The sequence below is a fragment of the Acanthaster planci genome, linkage group LG10 (assembly GCF_054643075.1).
Source record: "Acanthaster planci isolate LZ-2023a linkage group LG10, COTS_SCS, whole genome shotgun sequence".
Classification (NCBI taxonomy): Eukaryota; Metazoa; Echinodermata; class Asteroidea; order Valvatida; family Acanthasteridae; genus Acanthaster; species Acanthaster planci.
Genome location: NC_141786.1, coordinates 11,128,941 through 11,145,090, shown reverse-complemented (window position 1 = coordinate 11,145,090; position 16,150 = coordinate 11,128,941). Strand labels below are relative to the sequence as shown.

General features: G+C 43.7%; 1 protein-coding gene across 1 annotated transcript in view; it reads left to right on the top strand.

Moving 5' to 3' along the window:
* Positions 1 to 9,349, top strand: part of LOC110983879 (uncharacterized) — an 85,749-nt gene extending 76,400 nt beyond the window's left edge. The window contains exons 86-92 of the mRNA XM_087142481.1: positions 365 to 527; positions 1,892 to 2,108; positions 2,562 to 2,783; positions 3,873 to 4,261; positions 5,101 to 5,313; positions 6,092 to 6,249; positions 7,115 to 9,349. Of these exons, the coding sequence (XP_086998607.1) occupies positions 365 to 527; positions 1,892 to 2,108; positions 2,562 to 2,783; positions 3,873 to 4,261; positions 5,101 to 5,313; positions 6,092 to 6,249; positions 7,115 to 7,427 (1,675 nt within the window). The 3' untranslated portion in view covers positions 7,428 to 9,349. The remainder of the gene's footprint in view (positions 1 to 364; positions 528 to 1,891; positions 2,109 to 2,561; positions 2,784 to 3,872; positions 4,262 to 5,100; positions 5,314 to 6,091; positions 6,250 to 7,114) is intronic.
* Positions 9,350 to 16,150: the final 6,801 nt, after the last annotated feature.

Here is a 16,150-nt window from a genome sequence, read left to right as displayed (position 1 = left end):
ACCTTCACTCTCTTGAACTTGACCAGGCAAATTGCGATGCGCTGTTTATTGAATAGCAGTGTTGAACAGGTGCGCACCACCTGCATGCAAGCATGATGCTATTGTGATAAAGATCTCTAATCCTGGTAGCTTGAAGATCGGGCAAGATGGGATGTTGGGATGTGAGATCAGCACTGGAGGGATGGTTGTAGTTCACAAATCAATAACTTGTTCTTTGTGTACATGATGACAGACTTGACCCTAAGGTCACTTGGGAGTCATTTCGATATAAGGTGGGTTCACCCCAGATTGTGCCCGTGTTCACACGCCACCCCAATCCTTCTCATAGCTCCACAAGATTTCAAACTTTTTCTCTTCATTTCAGGACTTTGGAGTCAGAGCTGGAGATGGACCGGGTGCGTGACGAGCAGCGACAGCGAGAGCGCGACGGGCAACGGCAGAAGACCCTGGAGGAGCAGAAGGAGGAGAAAGAGAGACGGCTGCAGCTGGAGCTGCAGCAGCTGCAGGGCAACAAGGAAGCCCAAGAGGTATGAGGAGTGGACGGCTCTGTGCATACGCGGTAGAGGGCAGTGTTGTCATAAAATCTCACAGATGTCCATCACAAATAATCCACTTGGCAGCCAAGTCACAAGCTCAGCCGAGTAACGAAGGGGGCCGAGGGGGGGCAATCCTGCTCGAGGCCTGTCCCCCCCTCCCCGATATTAGCGATAGAAATATCTGGTGATAATCCACTGTGGTCAGTGAAACTCTGTGCCTGATCAGACTGACTGCCCCCCTCCACTACACATGCTGTTCGGTGAACTCTTACATAAGCAGTCCTCTGTCCTGTGTTCACCCAGTTTAAATGACTGATCTTGTTTGGAGACTTTTGATTGGACTTGTGAAGGGACACGTGAAAGGACTCAACTGCAGGGCAGTGTGTTGGTGTGGCATTTAGTTAAATATTCAGTCTTGCTTTTTCTTATGGCATTGTCTCACATGCCATATCCTAGAAAAATTGTGAGCTTGAGGGAGATACAATTGCTCTTTAAAGACGTAGAGAATTTTATCCCATCCTGACTTGTGGAATTTTGTGTTGTGGAGATATGAATTGTTAATATAAAAGAGTGTTAGAAAATATCTTTGAAGAGAAAAATGCAGTTCTTATATTATGTACACCGAGAGCCTAATTTCTTGCATATTTTCAGTGGTTGAAAATGCCGCAGCATCCTGTTGTCTCTTGTCTCATTATTTGAGAGAGTCAATACTGGGCAGTAGTGCTTTTGGCAGCCTCCATACCTGTAGGTGTGGATCTTCCATACCTGTAGGTGCAGATCCTCCATACCTGTAGATGCGGATCCTCTATACCTGTAGGTGCAGATCCTCGACTGGGTTGACGTGTGGATTGGGCTGTCTGTAGTCCATGTCATTTCTGTGGATTTCTCTGAATTATTGTCTCATCAGTGTTAGTATGGCCTCTGTGTTGGTACATCATTTCGTTGAAAGTGCATTCCAGGTTTTCCTTGATTTGAAGATGTGATATGAAGATGTATAACCTGGAGTGTTAGTGGCCCGATTGGCCCGTGAGTAAAGCACTCATCTCTTTACTACTTTGGTGATGGGTTTGATTCCTGGCCCTAGCTATAATTATGTGAGGAAAGTTTGTTGTTGGTTGTCTCCTATGCCACGAGATGTTTTCCTCATTATTCTCCTGCCTCTGAAAACATTAACATTTACAATCCCTGGCCGTGCTGTGTGGGAAGATATGAGTCATTTCGCCACTGCCCGAGCTGCCTTCACATACCTTCAGCTCAACCACATTGCACCGTAGGTTTTATTTCTACTTTGTACAGCACATTTGAATGTAAATAAATCGTGTTAATTCGTTGCCTTCATAACACCTTCTCCACAGAAACTGATGGCGGAGCACCGGGAGAACATGAAGCGCTTTGAGGAGTCCCAGCGGCTAGAGCAGGAGAGGAACCAGGAGAAAACTCGGGCCCGACTGGAGGCCCGGAGGAAGAAGAAGAAGGAGCAGGAGACAGAGCGAATCAAGGGTGAGATGAGTGGCCAGGCCGAGGTGGATGAGAGACGCACCCAGGACTTGCTGAATACCATCCAGAGGCAGGGTAGGTACCATGGTACAATGCTTGCTAACTGAGGACTTGTACAGTGCTTGCTAACTGAGGACTTGCTGAACACCATCTTTGAAACTGAGGACCACATGAATAGTTTCCAGATTGGAGAAGGTGGATAAAATCCATCAAACCCCCATTGCAGAGTGAACATGTTAACATATTGGGACATTGTCGTATTTTAAGGTCAATTGCCTTCTAAACGAGGACCACCTGAATACTGTCCGAGTCTCACAATTTCATATACGCGCACGATCGCTGTTCAAAATTACCCAAAACAAATTTCTTAAAGTATGCTTTAGTATAAAAAAAGTCATATTGACTTACATGTACCTCCACAAGGAGAAAAGTAAGTTGTTATCTGATCAGCAAATTGAATAGACAGACTACGTGACGCAAACGTAACAAGACTTTTTAAACATAGTCCGGACACTTTTCCCTGGGCAGGTGCCTCGGATCTGAACCAGACCATCAACTCCACCACGGCACCGGACGCTCCCAGCGACTGGGCCCAGCGCGAGCAGGAGGCCATGGAAAGGTCCAAACTGCCCCCCGGTGTGGACGAGTCCATCTACGATGCCCTGCTCGCCTCCCCGCTCTACCGGGACCTGCAAGAGATTGAGGAGATTGTCAACAGCACCGATGCCCTCAAGAGACCCGGGGTCAAAGGTCAGGTCCTTCAATATTCACCTCTTAAGAAATAATTAACGCTTTTTGGAGCAAACAAAATATTTATATAAAAAGTGCAGAAATGAAATGAAAATAAAAATGAACGGTGTAATAAACAGCCGACTTATAATATTGAACATGTTAACTTAAAACGTTGATTAAACTCAAAAATCGTTAGTTCGTTAATCAAAATCGTTAGTCATGTCACAAGTCTGGTTACAAGACAGGTTGCCAATATCGAAATAGAGTACTGAAGTGAATACGTCACTCGTACAATTAGTGTGTAAAAGGCATGAGCGCGTGAACCAGCGCATAAACCCCATTAGCTTGCACTACACTTTCTGGTTCACAGTGACGTCACACTTCGGTAATCTGTAACAATTAAGTTAAGCAAAGGAATGACTTTAACTGATAAATTTGAGTAGCTTGTGGCTTGAGAAATTATAACATGTAGTTGATGACTGACATGCGATGACCTGTGGTCATTGGATTGCAGTACTGAATTGTTCGCCTAGATAATAGAAAATGCTTATTTATCCGGAAACCCAATCAAAGTATCTTGACATCATTTTTATCCCCACTCACCAGAATCATAAACTTTCTCAAACCTGAATCAATTTTATGGGGGAGTATACAGCGTGATGCTGCCATTTTCCAGCATAAATCAACAGCTATCTCTTCCTCACAGGTACCCATCAGTGTTGTAAGCGAGACCATCACAAGACCAGACACATATCCAGTCACAAGTAACATTGTAAACAGTGACAAAGGAATGCTTTTGTTGCAGCTCATTTGAGTAGCTTGTGACTTGAATTCAGACTGGAGGTCTTGTAATGGTCTTGTGTGGTCTTGTGAAGGTCTTAGAGGTCTCGACCACTGCACTGGGTACCCATTTATCCTCCAGGTTAGAGAGCACCCACTGGGAGTATTAGAACGTAACTCAAAAGTCACAGTCATTCATGAGTCACAGACCATAACGAGTAGGCCACATGCCTCTACTTATTTAGTCTCCAATCTTCCTTCCGATAGCCCCATGGACATTGGTTCAACCTTTTTTTGAATTTCTCTTTTGTTGTGTCCAACCTCCAGGTGCCGTCTCAGACGCCTTCATCGACGTCAAGGACGCCCAGTGGTTCCTGTCGCAGGACATCGACCCCCTGGACATCAACAGCATCACCCCCAGCCAGTTCGTGGTCTACCGCTTCGGCGTCTTCGTCATTCGCCTCCTGCAGCGGACCAACGCCACGCCCGGCGTCACCCTCCTCCTGGCCTCGTCACTGCCCCACAACGACTACCACCGCAACATGTACCGCCGCTCCTTCTTCTACCAGCGGGCTGCCAACATCCTGTTTGTCCGGCGGGAGCGGCTGGAGTCAGTTGGGGAGTTTATCATGCTGATTGCCCACTGCCTGGCCCACATCAAGATTGGTGATCTGACGGATGACACCAACCCTCACTTCTTGAGGGAATTCTACAAGGTACTCAATAGGTTTTTGCTCTGTTGTTATTGTGAAGATTTCTGTCAACAAAAAATTTAGTCTTTAATTTATAATTAAGTTAGAAGTTACTTTTAATTTAAGCTAGTTTAATTAATATATTATTTGTGCATTCTTTCCCTTTGCTGTTTTAATCGAATAGTTAACATAACTTATTTTAGGCACCATGGCCAAGAATACTCTTTTGCTTACTGCCTGCACCTACTATTCATCATGGCAATTTATTGTTATATAACCACTTAATATTAATTGAATGATATTTAGAAATCCGTCCAATCAATCCGTCCAATCAAAGAAAAATGGCAAAGTGTCAGAGCGACTTGAACAATGGGAATCTGTAACGCAATCCATGCTGCGCACACTCACACTTAGTGCACAGTGTATTCTCAAACTTTGGGGAGACCATGACTGTTTAGACAGTCACCACACCCCATCGCTCTATAGAGGGATCTTCGACCTTTTTTGTGAGTATGTCAACAGAGCAGTAAGGTGGTGGCCTCTGATTGTGGGCGACAAATACGTTGCAAAAGAAGGAACTGATGAAGCGTTCATGCTGAAGTGATCTCAGGAGCTCATCGAGTCACAGAATGGTTCATCTTTGGGAACCAGTGAACTTTCTAGTTGATGTTTGACGGTAGTATAGGACTGAAATGCCTTCACTTCAATATTGATCTGTTGGCACTTTTGTCACAAGCTAAGCGCAGGTGCACCAGCGATCTTGATACAACTTGCTTTTGGTTAACTTTAATCTGCTGTTTGCACTAGTTAAGAAAATATGGAAAAATTGTTTTTTACCTTCTGTTTGTGTGGAATTTTCTCAGGCCATAAAGGTCATCTGCCAGGACATGTTCTTTGCCCGCTCTCGAACCTCGCCTGTGACTGGAGCGCTGATTGGTGGGTCACCCGCTCTTGGCAAAACTGCCCTGGAGCACGCCTTCAAGTACAGCAAGACGGACAGCGACAAGGCTGGCGTGGTGGGTGAGCTGGTGAACGTCAAGGTCCGGGCGCCAGTGGAACAAGACTTTGATAAAGAGGTACGGTGTGGTATGACATATCAGAGGCTGTTAAGTAGGACCCATTGACCGCACTGCACAGGACTCGGTGTGCAGAGCTGTGACCACTGACAGGGACATATGGGAGGGAGGGCTTGGGGTCTTATGTAAAGTGAAAAGGCATCATTTTTATAGGAGTGAATAATTTATATTTAAATATTATTTTAGAAATGTAAACTTGTGGCCAACCGTCTAGGTTGTCTGCATTTTTTCAGTTCTTCCCTTACCAGCGGAGAGATTTTGCTCAATAAAGTTCTATTACTTTTTTTACAAAGAATACTTCTTAGGAGACAAGGTAATCGATATATTTATTTATTAAATATTACCACAGAACCCTGAGAAAACAACACCATGAATTAAAAGTAAGAGTGTCAGGACTGGGAGTAAGGCCTTTGAAATTTGTTTCTCCACCCACACATCATGTTGAATGAGTCCCAAGCCAAAGCCGATTTCAGTTTCGAGTTTGCCCCCCTGACACCAAAAGCTGACTTTACCCATTGTTCTAGCCACTTTTCTAGGTATTCTACCAGTAGAATAACAAAGATTGTGATAGAAATCACAGATGATAGTCCTTTTTTCAAAGTTGGGCTATTCCCGTACCGGCTGTTTTGTAAGGGGCGTTTTGAAACAAAGTTGGGCTATTCCCGTACCGGCTGTTTTGCAAGGGGCGTTTTGAAACAATGTGTTGGTATTTCTGTACTGTGTGTTTTGTGAGGGGGGTTGCATCGAGAAATTTCACAAATGCGTTTTTCCCCTTCAGGCTATCAAAGAGCGCTTGGAAAGCACGCAGGGCAAGAGTGACGATTCCCGCTTGCGCGAATTCCTGCAGGGCCGCGGGGGCACCACCTCCATCAAGGATTTCGTCACCTCCAGGCTGAGGGAGCTCAGAGGCCTGCCACCTTCCCAGGACAAGCCAGAGTAAGCCTCATTCCACCTCAAGTTTTTTGTTGTGTTTCTCTAAAGCCACAGTTTGACTCTATCCTCGTCCAAGCCGCATTCTTCCTGCATTTTTATTGAAGCCGCATTACTCTCTTTCAAAAGCCACATTTTAACTTTGTTCATGCCAGAAACACATTGTCTCTGCACTTTTATCGAAGCCATGATCTTAGTCTTCTGAAAAAATTGTCCAAACCACTTCTGCCGATCTCTTAGCAAAGGGTGCTTTCCATCAAGCACTGTCTTAACCTCATCCTTATGTTCTTATAAAATGCATCTGTTTGGTACCGACCTTGTTCGGCGCAGAAGCAAGATCTGTCCACAGAGTACAAGCAAACCATCCCATGGCTTCATTGTTTTTCATATGGGATCCTTTGTTTCGTACAAGTCATGGTTGGGTTGGGCTCAATAGTCCTGCACAGGATCACAGTTGTACTTACTTGTTTTACTTGATTGTGGGCCAATCAGCCTTTAAGCCACAAGGCTGGATTACGTTGAATTCATTGCAGATACAGTGTGTCTGAATTGACAGACTGCCAGGCAAGCCTTGTCTATGCTCAGAGTATGGCCAAAGATCATAAGTGTTTTTCTATGAGGAAAACTGAGGAACCTGTGGAAAAACTTGTGCTGCAGAGGGAGAATTAAGGAACCAAGCTGCTCACATTATGGTGCAGGCGGGGAATCGAACCTGGGCCACAGTGGTGAGAGGCGAGTGGTGTATACACTCTAACCACCTCTGCCCCCCCCAATGATCTTTCAAAGCATGTTTGCAGCCAAGGTTCGTTTAAACTAGTCCACCATGCAAAGTTTCAAATCGCACCCCCCTCTGTTTTCATGACAACCACAGAATGGCCGCACCCAGAGTTTCATCCCAACCTGTCCTGAAGAACCAGCGGGACTTCTTGTCCGCCCAGATCGGTGCCCTGCAGGGCCAGCTGGACGGCCTGAATGCCCAACTGGGCCAGGCCCTGGCCGACCGGCAGGCCCTCCAGGAGGGGCTGGCCACGCCCGGGGAGGGCGGGGCTGTTGGGGACGGCGCTGTCATCCTGAAGTCTCAGCTGAGCGCACTGGAAACGAAGACAGAGAACCTGGTGAAGAAGATAGCACAGGTGGAGGAAGAGGTGGCCCAGAAGGTGAAGGAGCGAGCTGCTGCTAAGTAACTTGATTTGACCTTTGACCTTGTGTGACCTCTGACCTTTAATTGTGCACGACCTCACAACACTCCTTCCCAAGCCTAACCACCGACATTGACATCACCATCAAAAACAAACAGTTACTTGACATTGTTGACATTGAAATTGTATGAATTAAATGCATTTGACCCTTTGACTTGAGTGTCTGGCTTAAAACCTTGTTTGGTCAAGTGCCTGGCCTAGATAACCCTGTGCAGTGATGAATGTTTGCGTTAGGTTTTGTAACAAGAGACGTTATTTGTCAAAATAGTTTTCAAAGACTGAAGTAGGATTTCACTTGTCATTTGAATTTTTTAGAGTATCCAAACATTTTCTTGTATGAAAAATGTCTTATCGTTGAAGTTCATTTGTTGATTGATCTCCATTAGAGCAGCTGTTTAAATAATAGTTGAATATTTATGTCTATTTGGTTGTGGATTGAGGTATTCTGAATTAAGGGTTCCTTCCATTAATATATGTAAGCCTGTGTGCATTTTTGTGTCTCATGATTTGAAATTTTGAAGTGTCTCAGTATTCTGAATGGGAACAGTGTGGTTTGGTTCTTCAGTCTTTTCCGAAATTGTTTATGCTAATTGGCAGTTTATTTTTTTAAGACATTGTTTGAAGCGGCACCAGTGGTTTTAAAGCTTATAAATATCACATTTTATGACTTTCTGGATTTTAAAATTTTATGTTGTGCTTTCACAATCATGTGCACTTTGTAAAGGTAGCCAGATTGCCTTATCAAAAAATTACATTCATTATAAATTTCTCTCTCATGTGAATCAGATTTGCTAAGGATAAGACAGTGCTAGATTTGTGGTTGTGGGTTTCATGTTGAGCTACGAATAGTTTGCCAGCACCTACTCACTTCAAGTTACATTCCACGTGTTAAACACTTGCCTGAAGGTCTAGCAGTAGTCATTCAAATATTTCAAGAGCTTATGCAAAATTGTGTAATATTTTGTGAATGTTTCTTATTGTCAAGAATGAATAGAACCGGTCAAGTTGTACGTGATTATTTTTTATAAAACGCACCTTTTTTTCATTCCGTCTCCGTGTTTTCCGAAATGAACAAATAAAGTAAAATCCGTCCAAACTTTGAAATATTTTGTAAGTATGATAAATTAAGTATTCAATGCTCGGGGCCACGCTTCGCTTTTTAACCGGCCTGAGAACAAATTCCAAAAATAAATAACACATAGTACAACACGGCTTATTTGGTCGTGGCCTCCATTCGTGCCGGGCATGGCTTTCCTCGTACTGTTGTGGCCATCTGATGTAAGCATTGCCCGGAACGGTTGCCGACACGAGTAAAGACTTAAAACCGACTCCGTCTGTTGAATTAAATTCTCTCACTTGGCTGAAAAACAAACATCTGTTATTCCTCCGTCCTCTTTTGCATCAAACACCCGTTATTTTCCCGTCCATTGACACTGGAAGTTGTCAGAAAGTTTCGGATTTTTTTTAAAAAAATTTATGTTTTGAAAAATTAATACATGTATATTTTGCTGGCAAAATTAATACGAAGTGACAAACCAATGCTCACTAAATGGTTATTTCTATGCACAAATTAAAAAAAAGTATGACAAATAGAGAGTTTCACTTCCTGTGCTTTTTAAAACGATGCTTAGTAATGGTTTGTAAATGCTTAAAATGGTCAACTTTGTAGATTTAAATCAGAGAATTGTTTGTATATCAGAATTTATCTGTAAATTTCCGAATTGTACCTGAGATCGGTCTTTTATTTCAATTTTGTATCGTGTCAGTGATTGCTTGACTAAGGATTCTAGGATTAGAGGACGCAAGTTTTATGACTTCTCTGAGAAGTTTAGTTTAGATTTGGACAGTGAGTAAATAGATATTTTTGTTACGCAGTGAATAAAACAGTTAAATTTTGGTAAAAAAAAGTCGCAACCCTTACAAAAATTTCTTTTGTCGCTCAGGTGACTTTTAATGTGACTATCGAGATATCAGCTCGATAGAATCATTTGCGAGTTCCTATCCTTTGTGGAAAACAAAATCGTGGAATATTATGCCCTGTGCATAGGCTTACTCTCCTCTTGTAAAAATCCTTCTGTTTCGTCGATGGAAATCAGCCAAGGGCTGGAGTGTATAGTCTGAGAGTCGTCCGTTGCTCTGTGAAGACCTCAGTTGCTCTCTGCACACGGGTGGTTTACTGAGCGCGATTTGTGCCATCCAGCCCCAATCTCCAGTTCAAAATCTTGCGCGGGCGCTGAATCCGAGAGCAAGGTGTGTTTTAAATAGACGGCGGAGATGCGTTTGCGCTGTAGTTTCTTTTTTTATGACAACATGGGCAGATCAACCATGCCCCTCCCTCCTCCAGGGTGATATGTTTTTTTTTATTTGGACTAATAATGAAATTGGGAATTTCCTTCATTTCCCTTTCTTTCCAAATGCGTAAAAGCTTCCCAATTTAGCCTCAGCCCTCACAAAGGCCACAGAAAGTTCTCTGCATAAATTCCCAAATTTTTCCCCTCGAAAATGTTTTTGCTCTCCCGTGGTTTTGGGTCTGCCCTTGAATTACGCTTTTGCCAAAATGTAAGATAGGGCTTAGTCATAAAAACGACGGGTACACAATCCCATATGATGCAAGATATGGGGCGGAGAGAATCCCCCCCCGCCTTTGTTCTGGTCATTGTTTGATCGGAATCTCAGGAATTCTTTACAGACTTCTAGGGGGAATGTGTTAGGTAACAATAGTCTAGAGTGTGTATAGGGATTGGACGTGTGGGGGGTGGTACCCATTGACCCCATATCGAGACACGCTTTGACGAAGCCTGCATACCCGTACCCTTGCGTGTGGGCGGGAACCCTCAGAGACTGCAGTCAATAGCAGTCACCTACTTGATTTCGAGATGGGATCATTAGACGTGAGAAGCGAGGGATTTCTGTGCGTTGTTTAACAGGGACTGTTGTGTAAACTCGTGTTCCTGCTTCTCTTAAATTCAAGAATGTTTCGTAATCAAGGCACCAGCATTTTCGTTATGTTCCATGCTTGCCTGGGAGTCTGGGCGACACGTACACTCCTAACCGCTACAGGTTAGGCATGTCAAGTGATTTAGCCAACTTATTGCTTTGGCTGTTTTAATTTTGTCATTTTCCTGTTTGATGAATAATCTATTTCGGTGCATTTTACGGTGCCAAGTCCAACTTAAGTCAAATTTCAACTTCTGCTTTGCACACTGTGATTTCTAAAGTGTCAGTCTTGGAATTGCACGAAATACACAACGAATGTGGTATTTCTTGAAAAAATAGTTTGCCGACCTCCAAAGAATTTCCCAAGTTTCTCTCGGAAACTCGCGCCCAACCAATGCCCACCTACGCACTGCGAGTCCGTGGATATAGAACGTTCGATTTGTCCACGTGTTGCCAAAACATTGAAAGTGCCATGTCACCCTTCCCAAATACCCCCCCCCCCGCTTCAGCCCACCTCACTGGGCCCTGTCTCCTGTTTGACCCCATTTTCTCGACCGGGTTCACGTTAAAAAAAAATCTATCATTTTCCCCTTCTCGCATGTTCTCACGGGTATCTGTGCGTGACAGCATCGTTCGATCCATTCCCTGGAGGCCGTACGCGGAACGGGCTCGTCTAGACGACGGGGAAAAAATCAATGAGTGATGTGGCTTGATCGGGAAATGCGAATTGTCTACGCTCCAGCCTGAGAAAAACAGATCACTTCGTCCTCGACCCACCCTTGAGTTCTGTGAGAACTTCACGATGCAGACTTGATCTTCATTATTGAGAGAAATATAAATTGAGAGGATGAAAACCCCTCGCACAGATAAGCTGTCTAGATCTATACCGCTCGCTTTTCAATTCTTTCTATCTAATAATGTGGCATCATCTGATATGCACAGCCCATCACATTGTCTGCCCACCCATTGTCAGGGGCCACGTGTGGTCACATGTTCTATCCCTGGCAACAATCCGCGAATCACAATGGGAGGGCGGTGCGGCCGCGCGGAGCAGACGTATGAATAAGGACACGGATAAAAGCCAACTTTCGCTGCTGGCGCACCATTCTGGTGCACGCACGGGGGAAAAGCGTCGGGGACAGCGTGTTGCGTGGAGCGCCACTTGACAAACAGACGATTTCGTATTGTGCTTGGCGCGCTAATTTCCCGCGCCAAATAGAAGAAAGGAGGAAAAAAGATGACAAATTTGGCAAGCGACGATCCGTCCACTTGTCTGCATCGCTGCACCGAGTTGACAGTCCCGAGTGCCAATGCATAAATTCATGTTTTGCTTCCGGTAATATCGGCACCCGCTGACACATTTCCTTTAACGAAATAATCCTTTCCCTTTAAGTTCACATTGATGTTTGCCATGTTTGGTTACATAATGCACTACTTAATCTTTTGAATGAAACCTGGCTATTGAAAACAAATCTTGGTTTTTAAAACCAGAAATACACAAGCACATTAAAGAATAGCGCAGGCCATCAAAAACTTAAAAATCGTCAAGACGACCAGTTGCACACTAACTTGGAGTACAACTACAACGATGTCACGATGTTAATTTAACACCATAGGTGTTACCAGGGAACTACACTGGAATGGGTTTAGTCCTCTGGAAACACCCGTAGTTTTATATTCACACCACATTTTTGCAGCGCATGGGCTTTAAGGAGTACAGTGGTTGGAGGTGGTGTTTAAATAAACAAAGGCGTTTCCATATAGGTCCTTCTGAATTCGAAAGTGGCAGTACTGAATAAGAATAATAATGAAAAATCTTCTCTTCCGAACACTGAAGTAAACATCAGCGAATATTTTCGAATGTGAACAAAACTAAATTGACTCTTTCAGAGGTCATTCCAGCGGCTCCCTAAGCTCCATTGCGTAAAAATTTCAAGTCAGGAAACCAGACTGGGGACAAAATGTAATCGGTGCAAAAAAAATCAATTGGCGATGAGATGTGAATATTTATTCTGTAATGGTTTGACTTTTTCCAAGGCAACTGCCGAGACAAACGTTTTTTTTTCCTATGTTTTAATTTAATTTAAATAATAACTGGTTGAACAGTCTGCATGAAATAAACAGGAGCTACGGTACATCTTTTCTGTCTCCATCAGCGCTAAGAAAGCGCCCTCTTCTCGAGGCATTTTGGAGGCAATTTCACCTGTAAACTGATTGGTATGGGAAACATGCCGATCGAGAGCAGCTGGTTATCTCTGTGATTGGTGACACTGTCCCAATCCTTTCTTGTTAATTTTGGTAGTGTTAATTTAGGGACTAGACAAGAGTGAAAATCACTGTAAATGAAATGGTTTGAAAAACAAAAATACATCCAGTGAAAATTTCATGAAATCTCGATCTTTTCGATTGAGTGCAGATGCATCAAATTAGTGTTGTCCAATTTTCAATCTCAAGGAGTGGATTTCACCCGAATGGAGTGAGTTTTTAACATTTGGAATTTACATAAGCCCCGACCTATGTTTGATCTTTAATCGGAAAATACTGGCGATTAACCAAGGTGGGTTTAGAGTTTTGCATGTGCATTAATTTCGGGGTGTACATTTTTGCAAAGTGAAAAATTCATCCAAAACAATTTCTTTGGTGCGTTTTCTGTTTATATCCAAAAGAGGAGGGGGATTTGGAGAAATTTACCCAAAGGGATTGAGGTCATTTGGGGTGGCTTTTGGGACCAAGGATGGGATATGAACTTACTTTGTTGTTGTTGATAATGGCCCATCCGTGGTCAAACTGCTTAAGAGGGCCACGCGCCTTCTGTACACAGGGGGGTGTAAACGGAGGGGACAGAAATTGGCCGTGTAGACCTTCGGTCGTTGGTCAACCCAAATATATTTATTTAGCGGAGAGTTTGCCCTTCTGGCCATAAGCAGCCGAGCGGTCTGTAGGGATCCTGAGTCCATTGGTCACTCCAAATCCTACGGGGGCTTGCCAATGAAATTGCCATTCCCGACTCCCCAGATCTGCCCTCTCCAGCCGAAACCAGATATGGCCCAATTAAAGTGCATTTTACCCCCTGCAAAATATATCCCAGAACTGTACGTCGAAAACATCTCTCTGTTTCGCTCAGCCGAGTCTCGACAAAGCTGCGACATCGGTCTATTCATTCTGCGGCGATACTTTTTTTTTTGTATTGTTGTCCGAACCTCGAGGCTCGATGATAATGGAATAGGAAATTAATAAAGCTCCCATGCTGGCTTGGAAAAAAGTAAAGAATGTCGGAGCGCATGCCGCGTATTTCCGCCAAACCCCAGGGAGGCCATTGTTGCTGCGCACGCAAACCAGGGACTGCCAGAGTTCGAATATGCGGGTGCACTTTGACTCGAATCGGCTTGACGTATGTAATATGCCATCCTGATGTGGATCAAGGCAGTGTTGGTTGTTGTCAAGACCTCTCAGGACCATCACAAGACTCCACAACACCATCACAAGGACAACACAAGACCTTCTGTCTAAATTCAAACAACAATCCGTGTGTTTTCGAACCACAGAAGCATTCCTTCGTCACTGCTTACCCTGTTGCTTTTGACTGGTTTTTATGATTGGGCTTCGGACTAGACTTTTGACTGGTCTGGCAATCATTGTCCCGTCTACAACGTTGGTCATGGACGTGTCAAATATGCCATGATAGGAGAATAGAATTAGACCCCCCCACACGGTAACTCCAACTGAAATGAACAATCTTGATCCGTGAAGTGAATATGGTTCCTTAAAGTGGCGATTAACCCGCTGTTGATTTTACTGCATAAAGTTAATTAAAGTAATTAAATAAAATAGAATGCATAGCAAAGTTTGTAGATTTTGATTCACTTTTGATTTGTGTGTGTGTGTGTGTGTGAGAGAGAAAGAGAAATCGACCTTGCGAGGCGAAATCAGTGCTCTTTGGAACCAAATTATTCAATCACAGGTTAAAACTATACCCATAAACCAGCAGGTTTGTTTGGGATAACAGAATGCCTGGTCTGTTTCAAATACAGAACAATTTGTATCAAATTTAAACATTAAAGACGGCAAATGATCACTGAAACATTTTAGAAAGGATTGAAGAGTATAAAGAAGACGATCCAAACCTAGGAGGAATAATGAGGTTTTCTTTAAAGAGGAAGCAGGATATTATATCACATAATACTTTAACTGGACAGCAACTGAATCGCCTGACCAAACAGCTTAGTCTAGACGAGTTTACCTGCTGGGTATTGAAGAGGAATCAAAGAACGAAAATGGAAACAAAGAGCTCATGTTTGACCCCCGGGAAAACCTCTTTTTCTCTTAGCTAAATCCCCAGTTGTGTTTGTTGCAATCGCATCAAATGGAGCAAGTATGATGTACGAAACATCACAAGTTCCTGACACTTGTGACGAAGAAAGAAATTCATTACACCGAGAACTTTGGTAAGTCGAAAAAGGGTGAATTTGCCATCTGCAGAAATGGCGGCTGGTGTACACAGTGGATACACTTTGCATGCATACAGGAAACGGCCTTGAGTTAAAAGGTCCGGGGACACCGTACCACAACGTCAGGCAACATAGACGCCTGTTCCCCCAAATTGGCGCACTCTTTGGGGCCTTAACTCAATATAGGCCTACTGTGCAAACAAGTGGCCGGCCCTGGAAATTGACGCATTTCTAATTAATACATGTCAATTGAATTTAAATCGTGTGAATCGCACATTTTCAATACGGTCCTTTTTATTAAAGCAACGGGCCTGTACCAACCCCATGTCTTCCTCTCTCACCGGACCTCTCTCCTTGTCTGTCATTTTTGAAAGAAAAAAAATGCAGGCATGCCCCGCATGTTTCCGAAGATTTACTAAACAGAGCGCAGCCGTGCGCCACTTTAGTACGGACAAATAGTCCGGGATTTTTGTCGGAGCCGGCTATTGGTACTCCAAACGCCTGGGTTATAAAGCCCTGGTCTGCCCTCTAGCCACGCGCGGACAACTCCCTTCGGCCACGCGCGCCACGCGCCCCACGAGCGGACTCAAGTTTGCTCGCAGCCTCGGGGGGATCGACGGGTTTGCACGTGAGTAAACCTTAAGAACGAACCCACAACGTACTTGAATTTTTTTCTAATGGCACTGTAGGCTGTAGGGACCGTGAAGGTTAATACCAGATTTGGAAGTGAAATCAAAAATGCTCAACTGCTCAAAGATGAATTGGCAAATTTCCCAAAAAGTGGATGAATAAAGCGACTCTTAACTTTATTTCAAACGGATTTTTGCTGGCATATTTATATCTTCCTTGACCTTAAGACAATCGTATAGACAATCCAGAGAGCAAGTATGTAACTGCCTTGAAGCCTTCTAAACTACACAATAATTAATTGGGGATTGACGTGAAAATATTCTCGGTGTGTATTTCCTGGGATGGGAGGGCGAAACAGTCTAGCCCTCAAACCGAAAAATTCCTTGATCCACTTTTTTTTTTCATATCCATCACTGGCGTATTCAGGTTTTGAGTCTACGGGAGCAAACCACTGTCCCTTTCTTGTTTCCCGTGAAAGAATACTCAAAGTAAGGTAGAGTGGCGTTTGTAAAATCTTAACCATTTTCTGGAAGGAATCAATAATTTGGCCCCAAATCATGAGTTTTTCGAATTTCTATTTTGGGGTGAAATCGACAAGGTTATCTCGATTTGTGCGGACAATTTGTTGAGCCATTTTGAGCAAATCTGTTGAAATCAGCTGAATCACGACGATCTCTGTTGGGCGACATTAAT